The sequence below is a fragment of the Macaca fascicularis genome, chromosome 1 (genome assembly GCF_037993035.2).
Source record: "Macaca fascicularis isolate 582-1 chromosome 1, T2T-MFA8v1.1".
NCBI classification, from domain to species: domain Eukaryota; kingdom Metazoa; phylum Chordata; class Mammalia; order Primates; family Cercopithecidae; genus Macaca; species Macaca fascicularis.
In genome coordinates, this window is record NC_088375.1 from 36,997,951 (window position 1) to 37,015,280 (window position 17,330).

Below are 17,330 nucleotides of genomic sequence, written 5' to 3' on the forward strand. Positions count from 1 at the left end.
GATTTTTTTCGTTTATAGACCTTGCTTTTGGTATTCTATCTAAGGAAATTTTTGCATAACAACATCATAAAGATTTTCTCCTATGTTTTCTTCTAGAAGTTTTGGAGTTTTAGGCATTATATTCAAGTCTATGACCCATTTTGAGTTAATTTAAAAAAAAATATGGTGCTGGGTATGGATTCAAGTTCATTTTGTGGCATTTGGATATCCAATTGTTTTAGCACCATTTACTGAAAAAGCTGTCCTTTCTCTATTGAGATGCCTTTGTATCTTGATTGAAAACTTATTAACCATATATGTCTTGGTATTATTCTGGACACTCTGTTGTGTTCTGTTGATCCATTTGTCAACATTGTCACTGTCTCCAAACTGCCTTCATTACTATTGTTTTGTAGTGAGTTTTAAAATCAGGTAATATAAATCCTCCAAAAATTTTTTTTCAAGATCAAGCTATTCTAGTTCCTTTGCTTTCCATATGAATTTTATAATTAGGCTATCAATTTCCTCAAGAAAGCCTGCTGGGATTTTAATTGATATTATACCTATTGATCAGTTTGTGGAGAATCGACATCTTAACAATATGGAGTCTTTAAATCTGTGAACATGGTTTATCTCTTCATTTATTTGTCTTCTTTATTTCTTTAAGCAAAGTTTTATAGTTTTCAGTGTATAGATCTTACATATTGTTTGTCAGATTTATCCCTAAGTATTTCATATTTTGGTGCTACTATAAATGGTATTCTTTTATAATTATAATTTCTTATTATTCATTACTAATATATAGAATTACAGTGGGGTTTTAATACATTAATCTCATATCCTGTGACCTTGCTGAAATCACTTATTTCTTCTATGAGGTTTTTTTTTTTTTAATTTTGTTTTTTCAGATTCATTGGGATTTTTAATATACAGTCATGCAGTCATGTTATCTGCAGATAGGGACAGTTTTATTTCTTCCTTTACAATCTATATGTATTTTTTCTTTTTCTTGCCTTATTGCACTAATAAGACTCTATAATACTAGGTTGAAAAAATAATGAGAGCAGATATCCTTGCCTTGGTCCATCTTAGGGAAAAAGTATTAATTTGGTCCTCTTTAAGTATAATGCTAGCTACAGGTTTTTTTTATAGATACCCTTTATTAGATTGAGGAAATTCTTCTTTACTTCATGTTTGCTGAAAATCCTTTTTTTTTTTTTAGTCAGTAATGGATGTTATCAAATCCTTTCACTGCATCTATTGAGATGCTCATGAGTTGTCTTTTTCAGTGTGTTAATATAGTGAATTACATTTATTGATTTTTAAATTGAATGTTAAACCAGTATTGTATTCCTGGGATAAACTCCACTTTATCATGATGTATTGTCCTTCTTATATGTTGCAAATTCAATTGATTGATTGTTTAGAATTTTTGCACTGATGTTCATAAAGGATATTTATTATATAGTTTTATTTTGTAATATCTTTGTTTGGTTTTGATATCAGGGTAATGCTGGCCTTTTAAAATGAGTTAAGAAGTGTTTCTTACTCTTCTGTTTTAGAAAATAATATGTGTAGAATTGTTTTATTTCTTCTATAGATGTTTGGTAGAATTCACCAGTGAAGCATCTTGGCATTGTGGGAAAGTTTTTAAGTAACAAATATAGAGCTATCTAATTTCTTTAACAAGTTTAAATAAATTTATCACATATAGAGCTATTATTTCCTTTTCTTGAGTGAGCTTTGGACTTGTAAGGAATTTGCAATTTCATCTAAGTTGTCTAATTTATTGTCATGCAATTGCTCACAATATTCCCTTGTTATCTTTTTAATAATTGTAGGATGACCACTCTCTCATTCTGTTATGGAAATTTTGAATCCTCTCTTTTGTTGTCTTCATGAATCTACACAAAGATTGTCCAGTTTTCTTGATCTCAAAGAACCAGATTTTGCTTTCATTGATTTTTCTCCACAATTTTTCTGTTTTCTATGTCCTTAATTTCCAGTCTAGTCTTTATTGTTTTTATTTTCTTATTCTGCGTTTAATTTGCTCTTCATTTTCTAGTTTCTTAAAGTGTAGCTGAGATTATTGATTTGAGACCTTTTTACCTCCTCCCCTCCAACCCCCTGTAGGCATTTAGTACTACAAACTTTCTCCTTTAGCTGCATCTCACAGATTTTGATATGTTGTGTTCTTATTTTAATTCCATGTAAGATACATTTTAATATCCATTTTGCATTCTTCTTTCATCCATGGGTTATTTAGAAGTATATTTAGTTCCCAAATATTTGAGTATTTTCCAGAGCTCTTCTGCTATTGATTTGTAATATGATTTCATTGTGGTCAGAGAACATACTTTGTACCACTTACATCCTTTCCAATGTATTGAGACTTGTTTGAGAACCTAGAATATGATATGTCTTGGTAACTGTTCCATGTACAATTGAGAAGAATATTTATTCTGTTATTGATGGAGTTCAAATCAAATTGGTTGATACTCTTATTTAAGTGTCCTATATCCTTATTGATTTTCTGTCTACTTGATCCATCAGTTATTTGGAGAGGAGTATTGAAACCTTAACTATAATTATGTTTTGTCTATTTTCTTGGAGTTCTATCAGTTTTTGCTTCATGTATTTTGAAGCTATGTTATTAAGTGCAAATACATTTAGAATGAACTGACTCTTTATCATTACGAAATTACTCTCTTAACACTGCATCTCCCTAGACACAGAAAAGGCTTTCAATAAAATCCAATATCCTTTCATGATAAAAACCCTCAACAGACTCGACATTGAAGGAACATACCTCAAAATAATAAGAGTCATCTATGACAAAACCATAGCCAATATCGTACTGAATGGGCAAAAGCTTGAACCACTCCCCTTGAGAAATGGAACAAGACAGGATGCTCAGTCTTACTACTCCTATTCAACATAGCTCTGGAAGTCCTAGCCAGAGCAGTTAGGCAAGAGAAAGAAATAAAATGCCTCCAACTAGGAAAAGAAGAAGTCAAACTATCTCTCTTTGCCGATGATAGGATTCTATACCTAGAAAATCTTAAAGACTCTGCCAAAAGTCTCCTAGAATTGATAAACAACTTTAGTAAAGTTTAGGATACTAAGTCAATATACAAAATCAATAGTATTTCTATACACCAATAATGTTCAGGCTGAGAGTGAAATCAAGAACACAGTTCCACTTTTAATAGCCACAAGAAAATCAAATCAAATACGTAGGAATACATCTAGCCAAGGAGGTGAAAGGTCTCTACAAGAAGAACTACAAAACACTGCTGAAAGAAATCAGAGATGACACCAATTAATGGAAAAACATTTCATGCTCATGGATAAGAAGAATCAATATCATAAAAATGGGCATACTGCCCAAAGCAGTTTACAAATTCAGTTCTATTCCTATCAAACTATCGATGTCATTCTTCACAGAATTTGAAAAAATATTAAAAATTCTTATGGAACTGAAAGAGAGCCCACATAGCCAAAGCAGTCCTGAGCAAAAGGAACAAAGCTGGAGGCATCACACTACCTTACTTCAAACTATATAATAAAGTAACCAAAACAGCATGGTACTGGTACAAAAACAGACATGGAGACGAATGGAACATAATAGAAAACTTAGAAATATAGCCTCACACCTACCAACCGTCTGATCTTCAACAAGGCTGACAAAAACTAGCAAGGGGGAAAAGACTCACTATTCATTAAATGGTGCTGGGATAACTGGATTAAAGATTTAAATGTAAGACATCAAACTACAAAAATCCTGGAAGACAAGACTAGAAAATTCTCTTCTTGACATTGGCCTTGGCAAATAATTTTTGGCTAAGTCTCCAAAAGCAGTAGCAACAAAAACAAAAATAGACAAGTGGGTCCTAATTAAAGAACATCTGCACAGAAAGGAAACTGTCATTAGAAAAACAGAAAACCTCCAAAATAGGGGAAGATATTTGCAAACTGTGTGTCTGACAAAGGCCTAATATCTAGAATCTGTAGGGAACTCAAACAAATCTACAAGCAAAAACCAAATAGCCCACTTAAAAATGGGCAAAAGACACGAACAGATATTTCTCAAAAGAAGATACACAGTGGCCAACAAACATATGAAAAAATTCTCAGCATCACTAATCATCAGAGAAATACGAATCAAAACCACAATGATATACTATCTGACACCAGTCAGAATAGCTATTATTAAAAAGCCAAGAAAAACAACAGATGCTAGTGAGGCTGCAGAGAAAAAGGAATACTGTTAATTCACTCTTGGTGGCAATGTAAATTAGTCTAGCCATCACGGAAAGCAGTCTGGAGATTTCTCAATAAACTTAAAACAGAGCTATGGTTCAACACAGCAATCCCATTACTGTGTACATACCAAAAGAAAATAAATCATTCTATCAAAAAGACGTATGCACTCACATGTTCATTGCTGTGCTATTCGCAAGAGCAAACAATAATAGACCAAAGCTGGAAACAACCTAAATGTCTGTCAATTGCTGACTAGATTAAAAAAACGCATTATATTTATATAACAGAACATTATTTGGCAGTAAAAAAGAAGCACTGATACATGCAACAACATGGAAGAACCTTGAAAACACGCTGAGTGAAAGAAGTCAGTAACATATTGTGATGTTTCGAAAGACCACATAGTATTTTATGCACATAAAATATTTCAAAAGACCAATATATTGTATTATTTTATTCACATAAAATGCCCAGCATAGGCAAATCTATAGAGACAGAAAGATTAGTGGCTGCCTGGAGCTCGTAAAGGAGGGGCAGGAATGGGAAATGAACAACTGCTAACAGGTACAGGCTTTCTTTGGGCCTGATGAAAATATTCTAGGATTAGATTGTAGCGATGGTTGCACAACTTTGTGAATAACTAAAAACCATTAAATTATACACTTTCAATGGGTGTATCGTATGTTTTTGAAAACCTGACTAAAAAGATGATCAAGAGAGCCCAAAATTGGTCTGCTAAAATAGTAAAATTGGGAAGCTTTTGGCAAGATTAATTAAGACAAAAAGATGCAAAAAAATATATCAAGAATGTGTAATTCAGATGATTCAGATATTCAAAAAATAGTAGGAAGAGATTATGAAGGACATTATCACAAACATTTGAAAACTTAGATGAAATGGACAAATAAATATAACCCAGAAGACTTGAGAATAAATTAAAAACCCAACTAGTCCTATAACCATTAAAGGAATTAGTCAAAAATCTTCCCCCAAAAGATGCTCTAGGTGTAGACAGCTTCAACAGCAAGCCTATCAAACATTTAAGAAATAAATAATTCTATTCTTATACAGACTCTTTCAGGGTCTAAAGAAGAGGGAATACTTTTTATACAAAAACCCAAAAGGCATTGTGCAAGAAAGGGAAATTACAGACCAGTCTCATGTGGAATACAAAATCCTAAACAAAATACAGGCAAATCAAATCCAGCAGTAAATGAAAGGGGTAATACATTATGAACATGTTAACTTTATTCTAGGAATGTAAGTTAGTAATATAACTTCTGTAATGTATCTATAGGTACACTGGATACAACCCAATTAATAAAAAATTAATGGCATATATATATAACATATATGTGTGTGTGTGTATATAAATATAGATTGCCATTAATTGCAGGGTACATTGTATGTGTGTATATGTATATATATGTAATGCCTGCCAGCATTAAGTAGTTCTAAAATGAAACACAAAAGGAAATATTTATGATAATTTCAAAATATAAGTTACTTAGGAATAAATCTAATAAAAGTTGATCAGTTCCTTTCTGGAGTATAGTTCAAACATTATTTGAGAAACATTAAAACACCTAAATGAAGATACACCGTGTTCATGAACTGGAAGACTCTATATTGTAAAGACGTCAATTTTCCTCAGAGAGAGGAGAATGTAGCGGTCCTGTCCAATACAGTAGCCACTAGCCACATATTGCTATTTACATTTGAATTTATTTTTATTTTTATTTTTTGAGACAAAATCTGGCTCTGTTGCCCAGGCTGGAGTGCACTGGTGCAATGTTGGCTCACTGCAACCTCCACCTCCCGGGTTCAAGAGATTCTAGCTCCTCAGCCTCCTGAGTAGCTGGGATTACAGGCACAGGCCACCATGCCTGGCTAATTTTTGTCTTTTTAGTAGAGACAGGGTTTTGCCATGTTGGTCAGGCTGGTCTTGAATGCCTGGCCTCAAATAATCCACCCATCTCAGCCTCCCAAAGTGCTGGGATTACAGGCATGAGCCACCATGCCCAGCTGAATTAATTTAAATTTAAAAATTTATCTCTTCAGTCATATTAGCCATATTTTAAGTGCTAAGTAGTACATATTGCTACCAGGGATCATATTGGACCATGCACACATAGAACATTTCTATCACTGTGGAAAGTTCTATTAAACAGCACTAATCTAGGGGTCACAATCAAGTTTCCAACAGGTTTTTTTTTTTTTTTTTTTTTTTTTAACTTGACAAACTCTCTCTAAAAGCTGTTTTGGATATTCAAAGAATCAAGAATAGCTAACACACTCTTGAAAATGAGGTGAGAGGACTCATCCTCTTATATTTTAAATTTCTCGTAAAGCTAAACTGACACAGCATAGTGTTAGTTCAAAGTTGGACAACTGTGTCAATGGAATCAAAAAACAGAACCAAAAATTTATGGCCTTTTATATAAGGATGGCATATAGAATTAATGAGGAAATGATGAACTTTCCAATTAAAAATACTAGGGGACTGGGCGCAGTGGCTCACGCCTGTAATCCCAGCACTTTTGGAGGCTGAGGAGGGCGGATCACGAGGTCAGGAGATCGAGGCCATCCTGACTAATACGGTGAAACACTGTCTCTACTAAAAATACAAAAAATTAACCAGGCATGGTGGCGCACGCCTGTAGATCCAGCTACTCGGGAGGTTGAGGCAGGAGAATCGCTTGAATCCAGGAGGCAGTGGTTGCAGTGAGCTGAGATCGTGCCACTGCATTCCAGCCTGGGCGACAGAGCGAGACTCTGTCTTAAAACAAAACAAAACAAAAAAACCCCAAAACTAGGAATATTGGTTATCTATATAGGAAAGATGAAATTAGACTTGTACTTCACACAAAAATCAATTCCAAAGCGACTAGAAATCTACATGTGAAAGTCAAAATTATAAAGCTTTTAGAAGACGATATTTCAGATCTTAGGGGTAGGAAAATGTTTTTTTTGTTGTTGTTGTTGTTGTTTTTTTGAGATGGAGTCTTGCTCTGTCGCACAGGCTGGAGTGCAGTGGCCGGATCTCAGCTCACTGCAAGCTCCGCCTCCCAGGTTTACGCCATTCTCCTGCCTCAGCCTCCCGAGTAGCTGGGACTACAGGCGCCCACCACCTCGCCCGGCTAGTTTTTGGTATTTTTTAGTAGAGACGGGGTTTCACCGTGTTAGGCAGGATGGTCTCGATCTCCTGACCTTGTGATCTGCCCGTCGGAAAATGTTTTTTAAAATAAGAGATAAGGAACACTAACTCAAAAGGAAAAGGTTCATAGTTTTGATTACCTTAAATTTAAGGATTATTTTTATCAAGAAAATACCATTAAAACAAAAACAATCCACAAAATGGGAGAATGCATTTGCAACACTTATAACTGGCAAAGGACCAGTATCCAGAATATAAAATGACCTTCTAGGAACCAATATTATAAAAATACACAACCCAGTAGAAAAATGGGCAGAAAGCTTGAATGTATACTTCACAAAGGAGAAAATCCAAATGGCTGACATACTTATGAAAAGCTGTTCAATTTCATAAGTGATAAGGGAAATACAAACTAATATCATTACTTACATAACAAATTGGCAAAAATTACAAAGTCTAGGCCGAATGCGGTGGCTCATGCGTGTAATTCCAGCACTTTGGGAGGCCGAGGTGGGCGGATCACCTGAGGTCAGGAGTTCAAGATCAGCCTGGCCAGGATGGTGAAACCCTGTCTCTGCTGAAAATACAAAATTAGCCCAGCACGGTGGCACGCACCTGCAATCCCAACTACTGGGGAGGGTGAGGCAGGGGAAGCGCTTGAACCTGGGAGGCAGAGGTTGTGGTGAGCTGAGATCGCACCATTGCACTTCAGCCTGGGCAACAGAGCAAAACTCCATCTAAAAGAAAAAAAAAAAAAGAAATTGCCAAGTCTGGCAATATAAGTGTTAAGAAGAGGGGAGCAACAGGTACTTCCTATACTGCTGGTAAGAATATAAATTTGTACGTTCACTTTGGAAATCAGTTAACATTATCTGTTAAAGTTGCAACACACCTTGCAACAAACAATTCTATTAATCTGTCAATATACCAGAGAAACTCTTACACAAGTGCTCTAGACTAAGAGACATATGTAAGAACATTCTGGCCAGGCATAGTGGCTCATGCCTGTAATCCCAGCACTTTGGGAGGCTGAAGCGGGTGGATCACCTGAGGTTGGGAGTTCAAGACCAGCCTGACCAACATGGAGAAACCCCATCTATACTGAAAATACAAAATTAGCTGGGCGTGGTGGTGCATGCCTATAATCCCAGCTACTTGGGAGGCTGAGGCAGGAGAATCGCTTGAATCCAGGAGGTGGAGGTGGCAGTGAGCCAGGATCGTGCCATTGCACTCCAGCCTGGGCAACAACAGCGAAACTCCATCTAAAGAAAATAAAAATTAAAAAAAAAGATATTCCAAGATTATTCCTAGAAGTATCCCCAAACTGGAAACAACTCAAATGTCCATAAATAGTAGAATAATTATTATGAATATTATGGCATATGAAGACTGGAATATAAGGATCAATTCTCTCTTTAAACTGCATATGTGCATTTTTATGTCTCTGTATGTAAGACAGATCTCACAGTTTTTAAACAGTGTGTTATACAAAATTTTATGTACAGCATCTTGCTGATAAATTTTAAATCTCTAGGAGGTGGAGACTTTTCTAGGAAAATAGAAAGTAAGTATCATTAATACTTGAAGGAGAAAATTGGCCAACTTTCAGTGAAAAATTGGATGCAGTAATTTTTAGAAATGCTAAAAATATTGCCTGGATTCCTCAGACAGGTTTTTTCAGACTCTCAAGCAGTAGGGTAATCCCCACGCTATATAAACAGCGTAAGAGCATAGATAATGACTGAAAGTTTTCCCATTTTATTTCACATAGCTAATAATATCCTTTAAAAAGTCCAGATGAGTATAGAGAAAATAAATCTTACATATTAATATATAGGTGCTAAATCCAAATTTAAAATAGCAAATTTCATGTGGTAGAAAATTATAAGACTAAAACACCATGAACAGTTAGGGTACGTGTCAGGGAAGCAATAATATTTTACTATTTGGAAATGTGCTACTATAGGTATATGTATGTCACTTCTCATCTAAGAGTTGAATGAAATGTCTGAGTTCTCATTTTGGTTCTGGGAAGGCTTCAGAAGGGTTCTTCACAACAGGCTGATATACCTCTGAACCAAGCAGTCTCTTGGAGCCCACACTATACATCTAGAAATGTGTTCAAACCTTCTCATACCTGCTGGGACTAGCCCCTTCTTCTGTCCACCCCAGGATGTGGTGTGGATCCTGATTTTGGCAGGCTGGACCTGCCACAGATGGTGGTGGAGACCCACTGGCCAGCTCCATGACACACTTAGTCCTCATTTACCTAAAAGGAGGGAGAGCTCTGTGTGGTGAGACCAGGTTTTCAGATAAAGGCAATCTGGAATGAGGATTTCAAGATGTTTTGAGGTGTATCTCCCTATAAAAGTTAAGGCTGTAGCCATACGGAGGACACTATCATCAGGAGCCCTTCCTGAGGGAACTTCAGGGTTCAGGGACTTACATAAAACCATCCAGATTAGATTTTGTGGAAGCCTTGTGCTATGGGCCATTCATTGCCTGTGCCACCCCAGCGCCTGACTGGATGCCCATAACCTGACCATCTCTTTGAGGACCTACACTTTCCACTAGTGCTACTTTGGTCCTCTGTTAAACTCTTTCTCACTTAATAACTGTTTTCTAGTGATTTCAGATAAATAAACTGGGGGAGTGTTATCAGAGGAGGCTGAGAATCTGCTCTCACACCAGAGATAAGGCTGCAACTGAGCCCACACAAAGACCTTCTTCTGCTAAGAAAATGATATGCCTCTTCTCTAAGCCTGAGGCCTTTCAAGAGTATATCAAGCAAGTTTATGGTAGGGGGCTCAGCAGACCATACTGAGGTACTCTTTAAAAAAATGGCTAGTTCCGTCTTCATGAAGGTTATTTTTATTTCAAATTCATCACCATCCTGGACTGCTACCATCTTCCCCTGATCTAGACAAACCTCTGTGGTACATGAATCTTTATGACATCAGACTTTGGGATTTCTGTGGCCTCATCCACATCCCACAGGGTGAAAAGAAGAAGATGGTTTTCCAGAGAAGCCTTGTCTAATGCGGCTCTATGGTAATGCTGTGTGGCTTGTGCCACATTCTAGCATTTGACCTACTAGACTGATATTTGGATGACATTAGTGAGAGTTTCCCACCAGCTAATGTTTCTTGGGCTCCTTTCCAGCCAAGGAGATTTGCATGATGCTGGACAGGGTTCAGGTGCGGTGGTTCATATCTGTAATCCAAGCAGTTTGGGAGGCTGAGGCAGGTGGATCACCTGAGGTCGAGAATTGGAGACCAGCCTGGCCAACGTGGTGAAACTGCATCTCTACTAAAAATACAAAATTAGCCAGGTATGATAGTGGGTGCTTGCAGCTACTCAGGAGGTTGAGGCAGGAGAATCCCTTGAACCCGGGAGGCAGAGGTTGTGCCGAGCTGAGATTGCTCCACTGCACTCCAGCCTGAGCAATAGAGCAAGATCCTGTCTTTAAAAAAAAAAGGCTAATAATGAGAGAAATATAAGGTATATTACTGCTCATCGTGGTTGATTTCAGGAGCCTACAGTGGGTCATTATTTCACCACACGCTGCTGTTTTTTGGCTAGAGTGATCAGATCTCTGTTCCCAGAGAGGATAACATGTCCTAGTTCTCAGGTCTTTTATTAACTAATAAGGAATAATGTACCTTTTAAACATTGAAACCAGCTCTTAGCTGTTAGGAGATCTTGGTAAAGTAAATACAGTTTAACTATTTACCTTAGGTGATTAAAACCTGCTATAGACCTTTCCCATATCTCAATAGATAGAAGGTGAGCATCTTTTCCAAAAGGGTCTCAAATCTTTATTCATTCACTTTATTAGCGGTAGAGGGATTTTTTTTAGTGGTTAAGCACAGACCACCTAGATTAGAATCCAAACATCATACTTAACTATTTTTGTGACCTTGAGCAAGACATTTAACTATTCAATTTCTCAGTTTCCTCATCTTAAAAAATGAGGATAATAATAGGTAATGTCTCATATTGAGGATCAAATGAGTTAATATATGCATAATGCTTAGAACAGAGTCTGACATATAATTAAGTACAAGGTAGGTGTTTGCTACTTCTATTGTTATTATGCAATCACAGTTGACCTGTTCAGTTGCATAAAATTTATTAGGAGGCCATTTAGACATTAGTAAATAAAACAATCTTTTTGTATCTGTTTTTTTGGCACTTCACTACACCCTGTCCCATTACAACCCAGATCCCAAACCCTGTCAATAAGAGAGAATATGATTTAGGTCTGTGTTAATACCCAGTCACCTCTGCACATATCTTTGAACTGAACTGATATAAAGTTAATTGAATGTAGTTATGTTTAGAGGAATTGTATTTAGCAGTTCCTCAATAGCAGTGAGTGAATAAATATGCTGGTTTTTTCTGCTTGTAATCTTTTATCTCTTTTCAGAAAGAATGTTATGAATGGATCAACACATGCTCTTGCCTCCTTTCTAATATCAAAGGCAGAAAAATTACATTATTGACATATGAAGAAATAGAGCAGCTACTTGAAGAGGTATTTGCCACATGTTAGCGTTGGTTATTATTCAGGTTATTCCTGTATTTCAGTAGATAAGGTTCACAGCTTTTTCCAATCAATGTTCTGAATCCTTGTTCATTTACCCTAACATATGAGAATTTTAGTTCTGATCAAGATCTTTGACAGCTCTTCTTCCCTCTAAGGAAGAGAATCATCCACTCAGCATTTTGCGTCATGTTTTTAGCAGGTGATTTTATAAAGGAAAGAATGGTTTTCAGGTAGAAGCTCCCTGCCACTTCGTGAGGCATATCCTCAGGTTCATCTGCTTCTGTGCTCACCCTTTTCCCTCCCCTCCAGTCTCAGTCTTTCCGTCCAAGGTTATTTCTTCCTTCGAGCACTTAATCCCATGTTCAGTGGCTTCTCTCTTTTGCCTCTTTAATGTCTTCTCTAATTGTTCCATTTTATCCATCTAAAACATAGTCATTTCTCCCATCCTCAAAAGTGTGTCCCTTGACCTTGTCTCCCTGCTGCTACTTTCTCTCTTTCCATTCCATCATAATCAATTTGTTTAAACTCTATAAGGTCACCTTATTGCCAGATCCAAGTATCTTCAATTCTATATTTAACCTGGCTTCTCTGTAGCATTTGGCTCTCTTAACCATTCACTCCTTTTGCAACCTGTCTTCACAAGACAAAAGTGTCCTGGTTTTTCTCCTGCTTCTTTATTTCTTTTCACCCTTGTTTTAGACTTTCACCCTTGTCTGCCTCTTAAATGTTGATATTCTGTCCTTGGCTTGTTTTTACTTCTCATTTGTACACGCTGCCTATTCCAGTGTTACCTTATTATCAGGGATTGAAGTATAATATCAGGTAAATCCTTATTAGGTAACCTATTATCTATACCTTATCATCAGGGATTGAAAAAAAAGAAGATGCAAAACAGGAAGAATAATGGCTTAGATAAAAGATTATTATTGAACATCATTAAAGGTAGAATTTAAAAAGCATCTCATATACTTCTCTATTTATATATCAGTACCTATCTTTTCTCGACTACAGGTTGGGAGTGTTTACCACCTGCTTACCAAGAATCTCAAATCAGTGAATATCATGTGCCATCACAAACTCAACTCTTGTTTGTATTTCAGCCTCTTTGAAGGTGTTCTCCTCCAGTAAATTCTGAAGAAACTCCCATTGTTATCAGAGTCATACTATATAGGTATGATCTGATGGCCTATATGTCAGTGTCTGGGGTCTGAGAAAGAAGGGGAAGGTTCTATGTACACATTTATGAAACTTTTTTTTTTTTACATTTAAACACTGAAGAAACATCATCTTTCTAAATTATTCACTTTTAACAAATATTCATTTTAGTACGCTGTCCAGATCTTGGCCAGAATTATTGTGAAATAACCACTGAATGATTTTATCAAGATTATAAGTTGTAAATTATAGTATACTTTGAGAAACTTAATGAAGTACCGCGGACATGATCTTGGCATATCAGATCTAGGAAGAAATCCGAGAACTATACAGAATCAGAGACTTGAGAGCAGAAGGGAATTTAAAGGCGATTGGATTTAACCTTGCATGAGTCTGACAACAAACTTTGATTTTTTATTTTTCCATAGGTTACTGGGGTACAGGTAGTGTTTGGTTACATGAGTAAGTTCTTTAGTGGTGATTTCTGAGATTTTGGTGCGCCCATCACTCGAGCAGTATACACTGCACCCTATTTGTAGTCTTTTATCCCTTGCCCCCCTCCCACCCTTCTCCCCAAGTCCCCAAAGTACATTGTATCATTCTTATGCCTTTGCATCCCATGTATCAGTTAGCTCCCATGTATCAGTGAGAAGATATGGTGTTTGGTTTTCCATTCCTGAGCTACTTCACTTACAATAAGAGTCTTCGGTAGTCCCAGCTACTCAGGAGGCTGAGGCAGGAGAATCTCTTGAGCCCAGGAGGCGGAGGCTTCAGTGAGCTGAGATCATGCCACTGCACTCAGCCTGGGTGACAGAGTGAGACTCTGTCTCCTCCCCCCCCCAAAAAAGATTCTCCAATCTCATCCAGGTCACTGCAAATGCTGTTAATTCATTCCTTTTCATGGCTGAGTAGCATTCCATCACACACACACACACACACACACACACACACATATATATATAAAATATTACATATGTAATATATATAATATAACAATACATATTACATGTAATATGGTATATATAATATATATTATATATGGTGTGTATATTTATGTATATATGTGTGTGTATATATGTGTGTGTGTGTGTATATATATCACAGTTTTTTATCCACTTGTTTGATGGGCATTTGGGTTGGTTCCATGATTTTGCAATTGTGAACTGTGCTGCTATAAACATGAGTGTGCAAGTATCTTTTTCCTATAATGACTTCTTTTTCTCTGAGTAGATACCCAGTAGTGGGATTGCTGGATCAAATTGTAGTTCCATTTTTAGTTCTTTAAGGAATCTCCACACTATTTTCCATAGTTGCTCTACTAGTTTACATTCCCACCAGCAGTGTAGAAGTGTTTCTTGATGACCGCATTCATGCCAACATCTACTGTTTTTTGATTTTTTGATTATGGCTATTCTTGCAGGAGTAAGGTGGCATTGCATTGTGGTTTTGATTTGCATTTCCCTGATTGTTAGTGATGTTGAGCTTTTTTCAAATATTTGTTGGCCATTTGTATGTCTTCTTCTGAGAATTGTCTATTCATGTCCTTAGCCCACTTTTTGATGGGATTGTTTGTTTTATTTCTTGCTGATTTGTTTGAGTTTGTTTTAGATTCTGGATATTAGTCCTTTGTCAGATGTATAGAATGTGAAGATTTTCTCCTACTGTGTGGGTTGTCTGTTTACTCTGCTGACTGTTCCTTTTGCCGTGCAAAAGCTCTTTAGTTTAATTAAGCCCCAGCTATTTATCTTTGTTTTTATTGCATTTGCTTTTGGGTTCTTGGTCATGAAATCTTTGCCTAAGCCAATGTCTAGAAGGGTTTTTCCAATGTTACGTCTAGAATTTTTATAGTTTCAGGCCTTAGGTTTAAGTCCTTAATCTATCTTGAGTTGATTTTTGTGTAAGATGAGAGATGAGGATCCAGTTTCATTCTCCTACATGTGGCTAGCCATTTATCCCAGCACCATTTATTGAAAAGGGTGTCCTTTCCCCACTTTATGTTTTTGTTTGCTTTGTTGAAGATCAGTTGGCTATAAGTATTTGGGTTTATTTCTGGGTTCTCTATTCTGCTCCATTGGTCTATGTGCTTATTTTTATACCAGTACCATGCTGTTTTGGTGACTATGGCCTTATGGTATAGTTTGAAATCAGGTAGTGCAATGCCTCCAGATTTGTTCCTTTTGCTTAGTCTTGCTTTGGCTATGTGGGTTCTTTTTTGGTTCCATATGAATTTTAGAATTTTTTTTTTCTGATTCTGTGAAGAATGATAGTGGTATTTTGATGGGATTTCATTGAATTTGTAGATTGCTTTTGGCAGTATGGCTATTTTCACAATATTGATTCTATCCATCCATGAGCATGGGATGTGTTTCCATTTGTTTGTGTCATCTATGATTTTTTTCAGCAGTGTTTGTAATTTTCCTTTTAGAGGTCTTTTGCCTCCTTGGTTAGGTATATTCCTAAGTATTTTATTATTTTTGCAGCTATTGTAAAGGGGTTGAGTTCTTGATCTGACTCTCTGCTTGGTTGCTGTTAGTGTGGAGAAGAGCTACTGATTTGTGTACATTAATCTTGTATCCAGAAACTTTGCTGAATTCTTTTATCAGTTGTGGGAGCTTTCTGGAGAGTCTTTAGGGTTTTTTAGGTAAATTATGATATCGTCAGCAAATAGTGACAGTTTGACTTCCTCTTTACCAGTTTGGATGTCCTTTATTTCTTTCTCTTATCTGATTGCTCTGGCTAGTACTTCCAGTACTATATTGAAGAGGAGTGGAGAGAGTGGGTAGGTATCCTTGTCTCATTCCAGTTCTCAGAGAGAATGCTTTCAACTTTCCCCATCCAGTATTATGTTGGCTGTGGATTTGTCATAGATGGCTTTTAATACATTGAGTTATGTCCCTTGTTTGCTGATTTTGCTGAGAGTTTAAAGGTTTAAAGGATGCTGGATTTTGTCAAATGCTTTTTCTGCATCTATTGAAATGATCATATGATTTTTGTTTTTAATTCTGTTTATGTGGTATATCACATTTATTGAATTGTGTATGTTAAACCATCCCTGCATCCCTGCTATGTAATCCACGTGATCACAGTGGATTATCTTTTTGATATGTTGTTGGATTCAGTTAGCTAGTATTTTGTTAAGGATTTTAATGTCTGTGTTCATCAGGGATGTCAGTCTGTAGTTTTCTTTTTTGGTTATATCCTTTCCTGGTTTTGGTATTAGGGTGATTCTGGCTTCATAGAATGAATTAGGGAGGGTTCCCTTTTTCTATATCTTGTGGAATAGTGTCAAAAGGATTGGTATCAATTCTTCTTTGAATGTCTGGTAAAATTCTGCTGTGAATCCTTCTGGTCCTGGACTTTTTTGTTGTCGTTAATTTTTAAATTACCATTTTAATCTTGCTGCTCATTATTGGTCTGTTCAGGGTATCTAATTATTCCTGAGTTAAGCTTGGAGGGTTGTATGTTTCCAGGAATTTATCCATCTCTTCTAGATTTTCTAGTTTATGTGCATAAAAGTGTTCATAGTTGCCTTGAATAATCTTTTGTATTTCAGTGGAGTCAGTTGTAGTATCTCCTGTTTCGTTTCTTAGTTAGATTATTTGGATTTTTTCTGTTCTTTTCTTGGTTAATCTTGCTAATAGTCTATCAACTTTATTTATCCTTTCAAAGAACCAGCTTTTTGTTTCATTTATCTTTTGTATTTTTTTTTGTTTGTTTATTTCAATTTCATTTAATTCTACTCTGATCTTGGTTATTTCCTTTCTTCTGCTGGGTTGGGGTTTGGTTTGTTCTTGTTTCTATAGTTCCTTGAGGTGTGACCTTAGAATGTCGGTTTGTACTCTTTCTGTCTTTTTGATATAGGCATTTAATGCTATGAACTTTCCTCTTAGCACAGCCTTTGCTGTATCCCATAGGTTTTGATAGGTAGTGTCATTATTGTTGTTCAGTTCAAAGAATTTTTAATTTCCATCTTGATTTCGTTTTTGGCCGAATGATCATTCAGGGGCAGGTTATTTAGTGTCCGTGTATTTGCATGATTTTGAAGGTTCCTTTTGGAGTTGATTTCCAATTTTATTCCACTGTAGTCTGAAAGAGTACTAAATTTATGAAGGCTCATCTAGTGGCCTATCACATTGTCTATCTTGGAGAAAGTTCTGTGCACTGTTGAATAGAATGTGTATTCTGTGGTTGTTGGGTAAAATGTTTTGTATATATCTGCTAAGC

The 17,330-nt window shown here is 36.3% G+C and overlaps 1 protein-coding gene across 1 annotated transcript in view; it reads left to right on the forward strand.

Annotated features, from left to right (window-relative positions):
* The window catches only part of AXDND1 (axonemal dynein light chain domain containing 1), a 171,501-nt gene that overhangs the window by 131,005 nt on the left and 23,166 nt on the right, over positions 1 to 17,330 (forward strand). Inside the window, exon 21 of the mRNA XM_065532054.2 lies at positions 11,832 to 11,939. Coding sequence (XP_065388126.1) covers positions 11,832 to 11,939 — 108 coding nt within the window. The remainder of the gene's footprint in view (positions 1 to 11,831; positions 11,940 to 17,330) is intronic.